General features: G+C 38.7%; 1 protein-coding gene across 1 annotated transcript; it reads right to left on the bottom strand.

Annotated features, from left to right (window-relative positions):
• Positions 1-78: 78 nt before the first annotated feature.
• epyc (epiphycan) lies at positions 79-14,898 on the bottom strand. The gene is made up of 10 exons (XM_044107713.1): positions 14,742-14,898; positions 10,863-11,043; positions 4,618-4,792; positions 3,817-4,302; positions 3,358-3,579; positions 2,941-3,066; positions 2,421-2,579; positions 2,065-2,267; positions 1,237-1,332; positions 79-984 (listed from the first exon to the last, which is right to left on the bottom strand). The coding sequence occupies exons 2-10, from the start codon at positions 11,034-11,036 to the stop codon at positions 814-816; spliced, it is 1,812 nt and encodes a 603-aa protein (XP_043963648.1). The 5' UTR covers positions 11,037-11,043; positions 14,742-14,898; the 3' UTR covers positions 79-813.
• Positions 14,899-15,932: the final 1,034 nt, after the last annotated feature.

The raw sequence follows: 15,932 nt of genomic DNA, 5'->3' as shown, positions 1-15,932 counted from the left end.
ATACAGGGCACACAATGGCAATATTCTAAACCCGGTCCACAACCAAAAAAAAAATTTTTAAATAAAAAAAAAAAGCAAAACAAACCCACCTCCATAACCTAACAATAGTCTTTATTTAATCGACTCTAGACATTAGAGTTCTTGATTTAGACTATTGTGCACAGTTAAAACAGGACCTTTTCAATCAAATATAAAAATTATGTCAGTTTGTGTAAAGAAACAAAATCTAAATATATTTATTTTATATTACAGTACAAACTTTACAACCAGAAGTTGTGTTTAAATGCATTTAGTTTATTACGTTGCATCAATTCTCATCTTGTATACATTGCCAACAAAGTGTTAGTCATTAATCTTAAAATTAATATTTCTTTTATTTTACAAAGTGAACCTTTAAACAACACATTACTGGTTGGGTTTTGGAAAAGACACTGAACAGAAAAATAAACATCCGGTGAGTCTCTTTGAATAATACAGATTTGTACCTCTGAAGTATTGGCAAAATAAAAAGAGTTTGTGTGCTTGCATGTGTATTTGAGTAAAACTTTATACAATTTATATTGTGTTGGCATGAAAATACTGAGCAACAGGAAGAAGGGAGTGTATATGTGCTTGATTGTTGGAATATCAGTCGAATTTGCTCTTTGGGCGATGCTGAACATTTCCGCACAGATTGCACACGATTTTACAGATTGGTTCCATCTGTCAAATGCACGTAGGAAACACACCTTTGGAAATGACTGTTAATTTGAACAATGAATACAGCTTAACTCTGCGTGTCAGTATGTACAAAGAAGTTTGCAGGAGTCCAGGTTAAATGAGATTCCCGATGGGTATACGGGGCAGGCAGACGTAAGCCTGCGGGGTCTTGCTGAGGTTGATGGGGTTTCCGTCCAGACGGATGTCCTCCAACGCATTTCGGATGTAGTTGAAGTCGTTCAGGTTGCAGAACGTGTCCTCATGCATCATCTGAATGTTGTTGCGCTGCAACAGAAGAGGCACAGAAGGTTTTTCAGTCATTTAGTCTCTTGAAAATTCTAGTTGATTTAGTTCTGAAGTCTAAACTGTTCGTCTTGAAGTTTTGCAATTAGCAAGAAGAGAGCTGTGCTATTTTGCAATGGTTGTTCTGTTTGGAAAGACTTTTAATTCAAAGAATGCAACACCCTGTACTGAAAAATATATACCCCTCCATTAGTGTGCAGTCAACAACAAGAAATGAAGCCAGATTTTGTGTACCTGTAAGTGTAGCGAGCGTAGGCTGTCTGGTAGAGGCACTGGAATATAATCAACGTCGTTATCGGTGAGGTAAAGGTACAGCAGGCCAGTCATGTCCTGTAATCCAGAGAAGAGCAGAGATATTACTAGATATAAAATTTCATTCGCACAACAAAACTTTTTTATTTTCTATTATAACTATCTGTATATTATTTATAGAATAATATATAATGGTCATTGATTCTGCATTTATCTAATTTCAGGGCGGAACTATTGCTGCCATGAACTTTGTGTCCTCTTTGTTTCTTTCAAAGAAAGTACTCATGGTTCTATGATTATGCTTTTAGTTGTGTGTTTATACCAATGGAAATAATTAACTCTTTTTTTTTTGTTTTCCTTTCTGACAGAAAGGTCTGTTTTTGAGATCAGAGGTAGTCATGCCGTTTGTTTGATTAAAGTATAATGGAGAAGGGATGTATCTAAAATCTACAGGATAGTAGCTGTCGAGGACTGGTCTTTTCCACCCCTGTTCCAGACTGAGTAATGTACCCACTTTGCATATGCTTTGTTTTTCTTCCCTATATAAAATGCAATTAAATCTGTCTCTTTTGGACAAAGTGGTTGCCATTAACTTGTATGATCTGTTTCTATCCAGTAGAAAGTAATCCTGTTCACTTTTAAAACCTTTTGATGATGGATTCCCCGTTTGTTTAGAATCAGTATTTGGAATCTGGCTTAAAATGAGATCATGCAATGCAAAATGGATGAGTCTGCCTCAGATTTTCTGTCAACTTTACAACCATACACAAGTACTCATTGAAAGAAATTTACTGAAGAAGGTGTACGTACTTTAAATGCCTCTTTATGAATACCCTTTGAGCCAATGTTGTTGTGGCTGGCATCAATCAGGGTCATGGTCTCAGGAAGGGCTGGCAGCTGTGAGATGTGATTTTCTCTGATTATCACCTCCTCCAGCTCAGGCAGGCCCATAAATGTTCTATCCTCAATGGAGGTTATTCTATTAGCAGTCAGGTCGATCTTCTTCAGCTTGTCTGGAAAGCAATAAAACATGCTCAGATACCCATGCTGTATGTACACTGACCGCTCACACCTACTCTGGAGTTGTAAACAGTGAAAAGGTTAACTTTGCTTCTGAACATATCTGCTCTAATAACCATACATTTTCATTCAAACGGGACACATACTCATGTTGGCGAAGTCAGACTTGCTGATCTTTGTGATTCTGTTGTAGCGGGCGTAGAAGTGAGTGGTGTCTTTGGGCAGAGGTGGAACGCTGTTCAGCTTCAAGTCGTCACAGTAGACCGAACCACCGAGGCATGTGCACAGCAAGCAAACAGGCAATCCTGGAAAAGATCGAGAGGGAAAAGGGACGGAAGAATAGAAACAGAATTCAAATATAAATCATAGAGGGCTGAAGATATTTCTTAGTGTATCCCAAAAGCCCCCTTGCAGGATTAAGGCTGTTCAGAATGGTTTAAACCTTCACCTTAAACGGAAACTACCTGAAGCCCAACATTTATGCAAACACAAGCATTTACAAATACTACAGTAAAACCATACAGTAAAACCATGTGTTGAATATCTCTTGTCACAGTATATTTGAGGTTTTCACTTTTTCCTTTATGCTTCATTGATTCAACTGCCTGTTATGACTTTGATTTTTTTAAAACTCCCAGTCTGGATTTGGCTCTGAACAGTACTGACCTTCATCAATAACCTCGGGCTCCTCTGGCTCCTCTGGCAATGGGAAGCCAGAGGGCCCTGTATCTTCTTCTACACTTGTTTTCCCCTCCTGAGGGGATTCAGTTGTGGTTGGAAACAGCTCCTCCTCTTGTTAGAGACAAGATTAGGTGTTAAAAAAAGAGGTTAGATTGAGGTGGACACGGGACAGGAAGCGGCAAAGCAGTTTAGCAGTGTTAAACAAGTGCTTATGCATTTTTCTGGATTAGGATTACATGAACCTTACGTTTTTTTGGTTAATGACATGAAATGTAATTGCCAACAAAGTTAGACAAAATGTACTTTAGACAAAAACCACATAAAACAAGTTAGGAGGGTGTCTAAAATCCATTCTTCCATTTTCCTTTGTCTTCAACACACAATTCTATGTTTGATACTGACCTTCTTCTGGTTCTCTGGGTCGAATTGTCACAGGGACCTCAATGTCTCCTGAGCCAGAGACACTAGGAAGTCCAGAGGTTCCAGAGACCTCTGAATCTACAGAGGCTTCAATGTCTACAGAGGCTTCAATGTCTACAGAGGCGTCAATGTCTCCTGAGGGCGTCCCAGAAGCACTCAGTGCCTCCTCTGGGATTTTATCCACAGATGGGAGAAGCTCCTCCTCTTGTTAGAGCCGAGGGTTGGTGTTAGGGGTTGGAGGTTAAGAGGGACAATCAATCACACTCACATTTAGAATGAAACAAGATGTTAGAAACTCATGATTGTGGTGAAAAAGTTGAATACAATCATAATGTGTTGCACAAATAATTAAAGTCAACATTTAACTACATTATTGAAGAGAGCAGTTAAATGGAACAATAGTTAATTAGCATGAATCACACGTTCATTCAAGGTACTAACCTCCAGATATCAAAGTTATCCCTGAATATCCTGACTCAATAGAGTCCCCAGAATCCCCAGAGGTTCCAGAGGCCCCAGAGCTCAGAAGATCTCCAAAGCACCCAGAGCCAGACTGGTCCCCAGACACTTCGGTTTCAAAGGGGAGTTCAGTGACTATTTTAAAATCTTCAGGGAGAGGGTCTCCCGAGGCTCCAGAAAACGTGGACCCAGTGACGTCTCCAGATCCTGAGATGTCCCCAGATATCAAGAGATCCCCACCTGTCAAGAACTCCCCAGATCCACTGGTTATAATTAACTCTTCTGGATCCCCAGATATCAGAATAATGTCACCAGAAAGATCCCCAGAGCCACTGGAGACCAGGATGTCTCCTGAGACGGCAGACCCAGAGGCCCCGGAAGCTGCTGAGGTTTCTCCGGACCCTACAGAGCCTCCAAAATCCCCGGAAACATGAAGAGTTTCGACCGTTGCCTGACGCAGCTCCACCTCTTGTTAGAGACAAAACGAGGTACTGATAAACAGACAGACAGGACTGACACAGATCATTGATCAGATTTGGAGAACAATGATGATTGGGTTAAGAACATGAGAAACAGACAGTCAACACAACACATTTAACCACTGACAGTTAAATGGATAACATGCAAATGGAAAACAGAACTGCTGTGATGGGTTGAGATGAAGAACGAGTGGAATACCCAGTTATTCCAATAAAGCTACTTTCACAACACAATAAGAGAGGGAAATTCTTGAGCCCTCTATTAAATTGCGTGCTATGTCAAGTAGTTATATATTCTTCAGACCTTTCTCTGTGTCTGGACCCATGAGGACACCAGATCCACCAGAACCCTGAGGGACAGCTTGAGGTTTTAGAGGCAATTCTTCTTCCTCTTCTTCCTCTTCCTCCTCCTTTTCTTCTGCTTCTACTTCTGGTTCAGGATAGTTATAATCAGATCGATCCGGTTTCTCAATCTCTGGCTGAAAGAAAAACACTAGCAGTGAGTCAAGAGATGAAGCATCCCTGTTTCAATCCTATTCCTAGCACTCAACTTCTTTTACCCACATGTTTTACCAACATATTCTGGTTTGTGCTCATGGATTATTTTTGTTCGCTCATAAAATGGCATTTTAAAACCTTTTTCTAACAGGGAATATTCTAACAGACAGTATTTGCACAAGAAGAATACATTCTGAGAGCCCATTTGAGAAAGAGTGTACTCATTATGGGAAAAATCTTTACTCATTTTTGAGCGCCATTCACACGCTGGTGGTGGTAAACTATTATACTAAAGAGGATAAACTCCTATTACCATTGTTGCCATCCAGTTATTATTGAATAATTTTAAGTCATGAATTTACATAAACTTTATTAGGTTGCTTTTTGGTCTTCAAAGCTGTTTTGAAGTGTTTGTTTTTGGTTAGTGTTTATTCCCCTTTAAGGTGCTTCCTGCTGCTTTCTGCATATTCTTCACACCTGCTCCTTATTTGTTAATCATCACACCTGTCTTGTGTTTCATGTTAGTTACTCCCTCAGAGTATATATAGTCTCTTGATGGATCAGTTCTGTTTTCTTGTCAACCCCATTTTTCTTTACTTTATATTTTCAGAAATTTAGGAACTTTAAAGCGATTTTCTTCCCCTGACTACCCCAGATTGTGAATTGCATATGAAATCCTGGTTTTTCAATCACTTAAAACCAAAAGCATGTACCGTTTCCTTAATTCATGGTTGTTTTCTGGGTGACGTTCAATCAGCTACATCTAATTTTAGGTGAAATTGTGGTGTAATATGAACTGAAAACTTTATAGAATTTATCAATGAAGCTTGACCAGTTTGCACATTAAAAATCTAATTTAATAAAACTGGGCACAAACAAAAATCTTAGCACAGGCAACTCAGAACTTTACAACTTTTATCACCTGCACAAAGGTCAGGAATCCAAGATGAATGTCTGAAATCTTTCACCACTAGATGGAAGCAAACTGTCAAAAATGGCCTCAAATCAGATGCATTTAAAGGCCTCCACTGTTAGTAGTTGATGCTTTCACTTTAAAATGTATATATTCTGATTGTATAAATGTACAAAGATGTTCTTTAGCAAAACAATTTATTGTGCAAAATCCAAAAAAAAGAAAAACAAAACAACCGCTCCCCAAAATACCTTGCTGTTTACTACATAACTGGTTAAATACTCCACTTTTAAATGTTAGGAGCTTTTTGCAAACCAACAGCAAGTGAGTAGCCATTAAATTTATATTTGTTGAGACAAAAAGTAAACAGTTAAAGATGATAACCAAAATGTCTCTGCTATTCTTAACATTACAAATTCCATCATAAGTAAAATTCTCTGCACAACCAGTATTAGGTTTAATGTTGGGAAACAAATAGGAAACCATACAAAACTTTATAAATTGCAGTTTTTGAGACTTAAAAGCTTTGAGCACATCCATGTGGTGTTGTAGCTGCATTTTTTTCTTTGCAGTTGCCCTTTGATATTCCAGTGTTTGATGGAACCTGCAGTTCTATCATTTTTCCAGATGAGGGTATTGAACTCCCACACACAGGTAGTACCTGACGCTCCAGATGACTCAACCCACTAAAATCTGTAATGGTCCTTGTGGAACCAAGACACACATGGTAGCTGCAAAAATTTGAATGTGTGCAAGTGAGTCAACCCGAATGTCTTTAGATATCAATGAGCCAAGATTTGTCATTGGAAATAAGTCCAGGGAATAGATTCTTAGTAGAACATGTAGTACCCAGAAAGCAAGCAGGAGACATACTAGAATAGAGATATTCAGCTCTGAATGTCATGTTCTAAAGTTAGCGTACACACAGTTTGGCATACAACAAGGTAAGTCTTTGAAAAGTCATGTACAGTGTTGGTTCACTGCACTACTCCCCTTCGTTTCCCCTTTCTCCAAAGCAAACACACATACCTATGGGAAAAGAAGAGGTTAAAGGCTAGCGACCAAAAAATAAACAGATAAATAAAAGAAGAGCTCTGAAAGCAGCATGGGAAAATAAAATATAAACTGCATTAAGGTGTTCAGAATGTGAAAGCAGGAACCAGAAGACTGCAGAGCTTTTCTGAAACGTTTCAGCTTGCAGAGGGACTGATATGAGACTGAAGGTGTCTAACAAGAACCTCACTATTACTGTCATGCATTATCATTCACACAGGACATAATGTTAAAAACAAAAAATGAAATCCATGACCCATCACTATCCATGAGTGTTGACTAACAAAAGAAAAATAATTAACAATTCATGTTTGGGGGTTATTCTTTCTCTCGCTTTCGAAAAAGTTTAATGAAACTTTCTACATCATTTGAAAACGTATAGTAAAGAGAAATTCCTTGTCAATATGAAACAGTTTGGTGCAACTTAAAGATGTGCATCATTTACTTACTAAAATCCAAAATCGCTAAAGTATGTAAAACAGCCATAAAACGTAACCCATGGCTACAGCCCCAGTTAACTAGCAATATCCAGCAACAAGTGGGGATGGAGCATCATATTTTTTAATCTACGTTTCAAACAACAAAAGAACACTGGTCCTTCCAAAACTTTGTATTGCAGAAACAGTACGAAACCAAAGGTTTGCAGTTTTAAAGCCTTACCTGCATTTTGCAGTTTCTGTATACCTTGATATGTTTTGACTTTGTTAGACGGACTGTACGCACCTTCCCCAGAAGATTTTACAATCCCTTTGGTTAATGTTGGCTAGCTAGAAAACATTGTTACATTACGGGATTATTAAAAATCCCTTAGCCAAAGAAGATTTTAAACTGGTGTTGAACTGGGATTAGTTGTTGTCTAATGACTTGGTAATTTTGTCATTTGTTTTCAGGAATGGATCCTATTTTAATTTTTTATTTAATTTTAATTTTTTTGTATGAACTAAACAGACCAGTGTAATGGAGTTTTAAAAATGTCCTGGGTTTGAACCCTGGCTTTGGGTCTTTTCCTGTGAACATGCAAAGTCCAGGTACTTCAGCTTCCTCCCACACTGCATAAACATAAATCTTAAGTTATGAACATAACATTTTTAAAGTTGTTAGATACACGCCCCTAATTTGTGGGGTAATTATCTTACTTTTATTGAAATTATTCAGCCAAGTCTTCTCTCAGAAAGCAAAAATTAATAAATTTGTTAAGAAATGCCATTGTACTGTTTCAAGATTGTCCATAAGTTAATGCAACTGTTCCAAGATCAAACTCATTTGTTCTTCAAATCAAATTATTTGACAATATGACCATCCGTTTTGTGATCATGTTAACATCTGAATATTGATCTTAGACATATCACACAAAAAACTTGATCAATAACTTCAACGTTCTCTGGGAAAACAGAACGTTGGGTAATTTGTTATGCAACTTTCCAAACAGATGCACATGGAAAGTCCTTGGGTGTTTTAGATCAGGACTAAATACACCCATGTTAGAGAAATGTTGCTACAGTGCAAAAATATAGAAATCTGAAGTTGCTTGCTGCTTCAGTTGTGAGAGTAAAGAACACGGGGAAACAAAAAAATGCCTGAATGAGTCCAAAGATGGTGATTAAAGCATTTGAATGCAGCAGACTGAGGATGATTTGCTTGGATAACAGTGTAGATGAGGCTTATTTTCAACTGAGAGAGACAAAACCCAGAGGGAAGGAAGGTTAATGCCAAAGTAGCGTTGGCCATGAAAAGCAAAGACTCAGCATTCCAGGGATGGAGCTCATCACCGCCTCATTTCTCCCCTGAGATTCTATGTTTGGATATGAAAGACATTTGTTCTTCAACTCTCTGAAAGTCTGCCCTTCACATTTCTCTGCATTATCAAGAAAGCTAAACGAGATCCCTGGTGATTTTCCCTCACTACAATTATGTGTCAAACCTTTGAGTTTATGGTATGTGGAAAGCATAAAAATTAATGTAGCCTTTATGCAGGAAGCCAGGAGAAGTAAAAGAACGATAAATGCCATGAAGCCTGAAGCAACATCCTGCATTATTCTGTTTTGCTAATTGTTATCAAATGATTTCCAAGCAAAACAGCAGTTTTCCAACGCACAGTAATTGTGAAGTAATTCAGTCGTGCAATTTCACACTACACCACTAAGTCATGCTGATTAAGGCTTTAAAATGACTGTGATTGCATTTCTTAGTCATTGTTTGGGGAAAAATACAGTGGTTTTGGCTTGAAAAGGCATAAAATCACAGTAAATATGCTTTACAAAACAACTAAAATTGATTTAAATTATGGTTGGCTTAAGCTGGTTGTTCAATGGAGAGCCACATAAAAAGTTTATGTAGAGGGTTTGTGTTATGGAGGAAGCCAGTCCAATTTCCTTGGTTGGTAATGCTGGTTAAACCCAGCGTTGCCACATCAAAATCAACTTAAACATGATTTAACTTAAGCTTCTGGGAGCCATTTTTAATTTGCTCTTGTCATTAGTACATTTCAACTGCAACCCATTCTTGTGGTAACGATAGGCCTATAGCAACTTAACAGCAAATCTACAAAAGCAGCAGTAAAGCACGTTGTATTTTTTAAGGTCAGTATACTAACATGTTAGTGTAGCAACATTAGAATGGTCACAGCTTAAAATTGCTGTTTTTACTTTTCCATTTTGCAAAGGGAAAGTACAAGCTAGTGTACTGCCGCACAACTATAATTGCGTCGAGATTGGTTTATTTGAACTGATTGTTGTTTTCTGACCACTCCTTGTATTTTATATCAACGACATGGCTCTGATAAAGCCTTTTGAAGAGAGTATTCACTCCCTGGCTACTTTTGTCGAGGGCTAGTGCCAAGTAGGACTCCCTTTTGCCTTCAGGATGGTCCTCATTCTTAGCAGTACAGTTCCAACAAGTTGTTCGAATGATTCCTCAAGTTTTATTCCATACTGAGAACATTTGTCAGGTGTACATCCCCTGACTAGAGGTGATCTATCATAGTGAAATGTAATCCATCACCTTTGTATTTCATTGTGGAATAATGAACTCACTGAAATGTTCAAGAAAGTAGTTTGGGATTAATTGAGCTTCACCATTTGGAGTACTTTTCTATTAGAAAACGGATGAACTATGATCATAACAGGATAGACCGAGTCAGGAACAATAGTTCGAGTTAGTTCGTGGTATTTAAGCAATATTCAATATTTGGAGTTATCATTCTAATAAGTCATTTCCATCAAACGGCTACTCACTGGGTGCTTTCTTTCTCTTTTTTGGGCCATTCTTGGCAAACTCAGTGTTTTTTCTTAAAAATTGGTATTTTCTGAAATACTCAGAAGAGCCTGTCTGGCAACAACAACCATGTCACCCTCAAAGTCACTAATATTCACTCTCTTTTCAATTCCGATGCTCATTTTGAACTTCAGCTAGTCCCCATGTCTAGATGACTAAATGCATTATGAATAGCTGACTTGATATTTGTGTTCATAAGCGATTTAAGTAAACTTATATTATAACCATTGGGTGCAAGGGATGCTTCTTTTGTCTTAGTTGTACCTTTCTACTGTACGATTACTTTTATGTATTTTAAATTAGAAGTATGCTTATTTACAAGAGTAACTAAAATCCCAGCCTTCAACAAAAACTCAAGTCTAGGGCAAAGAAGAATGAGGCTCTTATTAGGGCCAACTCATTTACTTTCCAGCTGAAAAGGCTCCAGGTGCATGCAGGATTCTGGGGCATTGACCCTATAACAGTGGCTGGCCAAAGTATAAACTGAGGAATGTTTGGCTCAATTGTACAGAACACTAAGAAATAAATCTGTCAATGCTCCAAATCACTCCAGTTGCCATCCGCAGCATTCCAGTCTGCTCAAAGAACCTCGTGACCTCAGCCCAAAACCACACGTTCAACAAAAACAGTGCTTTAATTAAAAAATTACCATAATTTGTTGGTTTTGTTACAATCTTTGTTGTAACAAATGAGATGTCCAAAAATTTCATTTTGGACATAAAGGAATAAAATACTTTAATTTTCAAACATTAAATAAAAGCTAAGGTGTACATGCAGATTGTGAAATCTTGAGCACAACTAAAACCTCTTACCTCTTCAACTGTCATTATGTCCCCGTAGTCATAGTTATCTTCAAAATTGTCTTCTCTTTCATCATAGTCAACAGCATCGTATGAGTCAAAGTCCACTTGCCGGGAAAATCTGGGACTGGCCGCCACCGCTTTGAGGACGAAGAGTCCGAACAAGAGCCACAAAAAGATCCTCATGGTCCACCTGTAAAATAACAGAGCAGCAGAATTAAACAGAGGTTTCTTTAGTTTAGTGGTTGCTTAACAAGTACAGTTTTTATGTTGTACGTGATTGTTTTGTGGTGTAAATTTTTATGAGAATATAAAGAGAATGAAACTGGAAATGGAAGCTGGTAATAGTGCCAAAGACTGAGGTCTGACCTCGTTCCCTGACCACTAAGGTCGCTGATCTTATTATGGAGGTGCAGACAGGTACGGGATCGAAGCACCAGGGATTCTATTTCTGGTAAAACCAGTTTTATAATTTCATTTAGGAGCTCATACGCCTCAGTTCACCTCTCCTTTTCATGGGTGACAGTCACTGTTTGACTAACCAGGTTCTTTCTCCTAAACCAAAACACATTGTTGTCGTGTCATTGACAACTGAGTCATTATAATCTATTTCACTAAAAAAAGCACCATATCTTCACTATTTTCTGGAAATGTACCTGCTGCTCTTAAATGAAGCAACCCTGATGGTTTCATGTTTTACTAAATGGTAATTACTTGACCATAGCGGAAACCATGGCAACAGAAACGTTGTTTTCATGATGGCACATATAATGATCCATTTGTGATCAGAGGAGATGATAGTTGTCTGTACTCGAAAGGCAGACCATTAAATATGTGACAGAATAAGTTATTGTAATTGTTTTTGCGTCATTTTCTGGTTAGAGTCAGACACAGTAAATATTTATGCCAACACTACTTTAGTGTGGTTTGAAACAATCAGTGTATTTATTTCTCATCAAGGTAAATCTTGAATTTTACACTTCTAGCATTATGTCTTTGGCACCATAAATGTTTTTATATTTGAACAACAAGCATCTAATCACTACAAATTTTAAGCAAAAAAGTACTAAATAATTGTGAAGTAGAAGGAAGTGATTCTCATGTTTCTTTAAAATTCTTACGAATAAGAACCTGTAAAGTAGAGAGGACATTTGTGTTCAGCCCGATACTTTGTAAAGTATCTTTTATGCTGCTTGTCTTTGCCTTCTGCGTAGCTACATGTGGACATTTGAGCTGATTTAAAGGTTTCCCTCAGGTGTGAAGAGTCTTTTGCAGCGTCTTCACAATTTCCTTATTGTTACCTTTCATACAGTCCTATTTATTCTCCATTTCTTGAAGAAAAAGATCCCTAGGCTGATTACTGCCACTACCATGTGTCACAGTGTGATAGTTTAAGAGTGATGAGTGGTTTAACATTTTCACACAAGGGTCAAAAGTTTCCGTTTTTGCTTCTTCTTACCAACAGACCTTCTTCCTAATGGTTGCTATATTCCATACATGCCTGGCAGTTATAAAATTGGCTGACAAAATTTCAGATTTACACAGTGCAGCACTTATTTCAGTCTCGTCGGCACATTCTCCCAAGCATCTCTTAATATTCTCCAAAATTTCCAAGTCTTTTAACGGTCTCTCTGATTGATATGCTCATCTTCTGACCTGTCATTTCACTTGGATGGCTTTATATTACGATATGCAGGATTTCTAAAAATTGCAGTTTATGTTTACCAGAGGAAAGTGGGTTGAATTCCAATGCATGCCACACTTTGTGATTGGTCTTGCATAAAATCCTAATAAAAATATTGAAGTTTGTGGTGTAAAGTGTTTGGAAGGCTCTGTAAAATTTTCATTCCAAATTTGGGAATGGTAAACTGATTCTGTGCAGTTATGTGAATAAAGTTTCAAGAAATGTATTTCCACTCTGCATAAAGATAAGATGAGATAAGATAAGATTTATTTGCCATTGTCATCAACAGATTACAACGAGATGAAGATTTGCTCAAAAACATGGTGAAAATCCAGGCAACCCAGAAAATGGCTTTCATAACACTGGCGCTAAAAATGTTTGGACTGTCCTAAATTATTTAAGCATTTCTGCAATAGAATAGAAATGGCCTTTGTTGCCCAACATAGAAGATATTCAGTTGTAATGGCAGAATAAAATAAGCATATACAGTTTTGAAATGTCTGGGGAATTTTGCCATAAAGTTTTTAAGGATTTTTTCAAATCAGACAAAATTTTTTGCCTAAAGCTACAAAAATCTCAACAAAGATATCTTCAAAACTTTAATTTAAACATGAATCATTTTCAACATGACTGTCCCCTTTGCATTGTCCTGACCTAGAGAGCAACTGCTCATGATCCTGTTATTTCCTCTGGAGCACAGGCCGTTAAGTTCATGAATTACTCCAAAGCGGAAAGCACTAATAAGATTAGCATATGTTAATTACTGCTTAATGAGGTTAACTCCTTACAGACCTGGGATTAAGGATTAAATGACTGAAAACATTTCAATGTGTCGGCACTCAAGACCCGGTGATGGCACTATGGGAGCAGAGAGAGAGTCCTCCAGGCCAGGGCAGAGAAACGGTGAGCAAGGAGAGAGAGAAGAAGAAAAGAGGAGCGCCATGGAGAGGGAGACACAGACAAGATGTTGGCCCTCAGGGTTAGATGGAGAAAGTGCAGAAAAAAAAGTTGAGTCCGGGCGAGTAAGTGAGAAAAAGGAGAGGTGAGAGAGGTTTCTGCGCTAACCCGACCCCTCGGCCTTCACAGAGAGCCTTTATGAGGCCCGCTCGCAGCTCGTCTCAGCACTCAAACTCCAAATTCCACCGAGGTTTGTGGACAGGATGGCAGCAACCTGCTGCAGCTCACGAGGAAAAGCTTCATTCAGCAGAGACGGGGCTTAGGCACACACACGCACACAGATGCACACACACTTATTCATGCATACAGTTGGAAAGATGTAACCCTCACACATCTATCTTTCAGTGGCAGAAAACCAAGAAACATCTGCTGCTATTTTGGAACGAGGGCACAAATAAAACCAATCATGAAATGCTTATCCAATTTATTTTTTGCATGTTACCACAATAAAATACGGATTATAATATCAGTCCCTTCTCTGACTTCAGGATGAACTTGTATGCACTTTGCTGAGGGAGTTGACTGGTTCGCATTGCTACAGAAATAGACCGATCAGGAGAAATCCAGCACAGCTAGACTGAAAGAAGGACTTTTCTGAAGACAGCACAGAGCTTTGCTTTTATACAGGCCATCACAGCGTACAGTGTGTGGAAGCTGTGTTTGTGTCTTTCCTCTAGACTGCCTCCTTGTTATGTTTGGCTACATGTTGGGCATACCTGATATCCAGCGATTCTACCTTTTCTCCCTCAGAAGCCTCAAGCAGATCCAATAGTATTCCCTCTGCTGGAGACTATAGCATAAACTGCTGCATAAACACTAACATCATGTTTTTGTGAGTGTAAGTTTTTAGTTAAAAGCATGAAAAATCACTTGTGCAAATAATTTGCAACATTCCAAAGATCTTTGCTGCAGAAGCACCTGCGCCTAGGAGGACTTCTGTGTTGAAGAAGTGCAATTTAGCAGCCTCAAGTTTGAGCAAGACAGGTCTTTAAACGTGCAATTTTTTAAAATATGAGCCCCAATTTCTCTACATCCTATTCTTGAAGTTTATGGAAGTGAATGAAATTACCAGCAGTAAAAAGATAACGAGATAAAACTACTGTGGTGAAAGCGAGGCATCTAACCCAAACTGGTTGGTGTTAAGGCACCTGTTTAAAACCTGAATGCTACTGTTTTTGAAAGGGTTAACCATGCACCTCAGCCTGCCTAATCCCCACTACCAGCATGAACACAGCACTAAGAATGCTTACCTCTGTCTCCTGCTTTCCCGAATGGTCCCTTCAGCCGTGATGGAGATGCTGAGGGCTCCGAGACTTGGCCAATGGTGAGAGGTCACACAGGTAGCCTTGAAGAAGAGGGAGTGTAGGTGATGGTGGGGGTGGGGGGAAAATGGGTGCAGATGTGACAAGTGTCTAAGTGTAAGTGTGTGTGTGTGTATGTGTAGGTCTGTGTGGACCCGAGTGCCCTGCCGTTTATGTGTGAAGGTAGGCACTGAGACTGATTGGACAGGAGCGATTGCTTTTGGTCACTCAGAGTGCAGCCCCCTCACCCCTCTCGTGCCGTACACCCACCAGCACAATCGCCTCAAACAGGACACACACACTTCAGACACAAAGGGAAACGAAGAGCAACCAGGAAGTGGTGGCTTATCCCTTACAAGAGTACCTTCTATTTTTTACTTTTTTTTGTTGTTGAATCAAGCTGAAATATTTGTCCTTCTTTTCCTGAGGTGAAACTCTGGCATGTGTTGCTTTCATGTGCGAGGGATCCATGAGGCCCTTCTGCACAATGGGACCTCTGTGAGGAGCTCCTGTTAGCATGGTGCTGAGAGGAAGTCCCAGCTCAGAGGACGGTCTCTGCCCTCCCTCCTTTATAGGTGAAGCAGATTTCTCTTTGCGTCGTCGCTTGCTCAGATCAACGGAAACCCAAGATAAATTTTTCTTATTTTCCTTTTCCAGCAAGAAGGTGTAGCAGCAATCACCTCTTAGCTTCAAATGGTTATCAGACACTTTGTGCACCTGTTCACTTCAGCAGACCTAGAGCCGGACTCTTTAATTCAGTCATAATAAACCACTAATTTAACTCTTTCAACATAGTAATTTGAAAGAGTTAAATAAGGGTTAACTCTTAACCCTAACCCTAACCCTAAGGGTTAGGGTTAGGGTTATTCTATGTTCTATGATCTTTTTGTTGTACTATGTTGCTTATGTTGTTATTACTAAGGTCACTGTTAATAATCTGCTTCTGCACAAAATTTTTTAAGTTCATATTGGAAATATAATACATTTTTCATTATTAAATTCTTTCTATAGTTGCACCAAAATCTATTTCTGATTGGCTGCTTGGTATCTTGTGGTGACAACACTTTAGTCAAAGCTGTGCTGCACTGAAACAGACACAAGAGAACCCAGTGAGAAACCATGCACAGCCCAAAGCCAGGA

This window comes from Gambusia affinis, linkage group LG23, assembly GCF_019740435.1.
Source record: "Gambusia affinis linkage group LG23, SWU_Gaff_1.0, whole genome shotgun sequence".
Classification (NCBI taxonomy): domain Eukaryota; kingdom Metazoa; phylum Chordata; class Actinopteri; order Cyprinodontiformes; family Poeciliidae; genus Gambusia; species Gambusia affinis.
The sequence above is the reverse complement of the archived record's forward strand: the minus strand, read 5'-3'. Positions and strand labels throughout refer to the sequence as shown.

Excerpts from the sequence above, each read along its gene's own strand:
- epyc (XM_044107713.1), bottom strand. The coding sequence starts at position 11,036 with ATGAGGATCTTTTTGTGGCTCTTGTTCGGACTCTTCGTCCTCAAAGCG. Across the intron at positions 2,268-2,420 it reads GTCTGACTTCGCCAACATGA|ACAAGCTGAAGAAGATCGAC; the intron begins GTATGTGTCCCG and ends ATTGCTTTCCAG. Across the intron at positions 985-1,236 it reads TACGCTCGCTACACTTACAG|CGCAACAACATTCAGATGAT; the intron begins GTACACAAAATC and ends CTTCTGTTGCAG.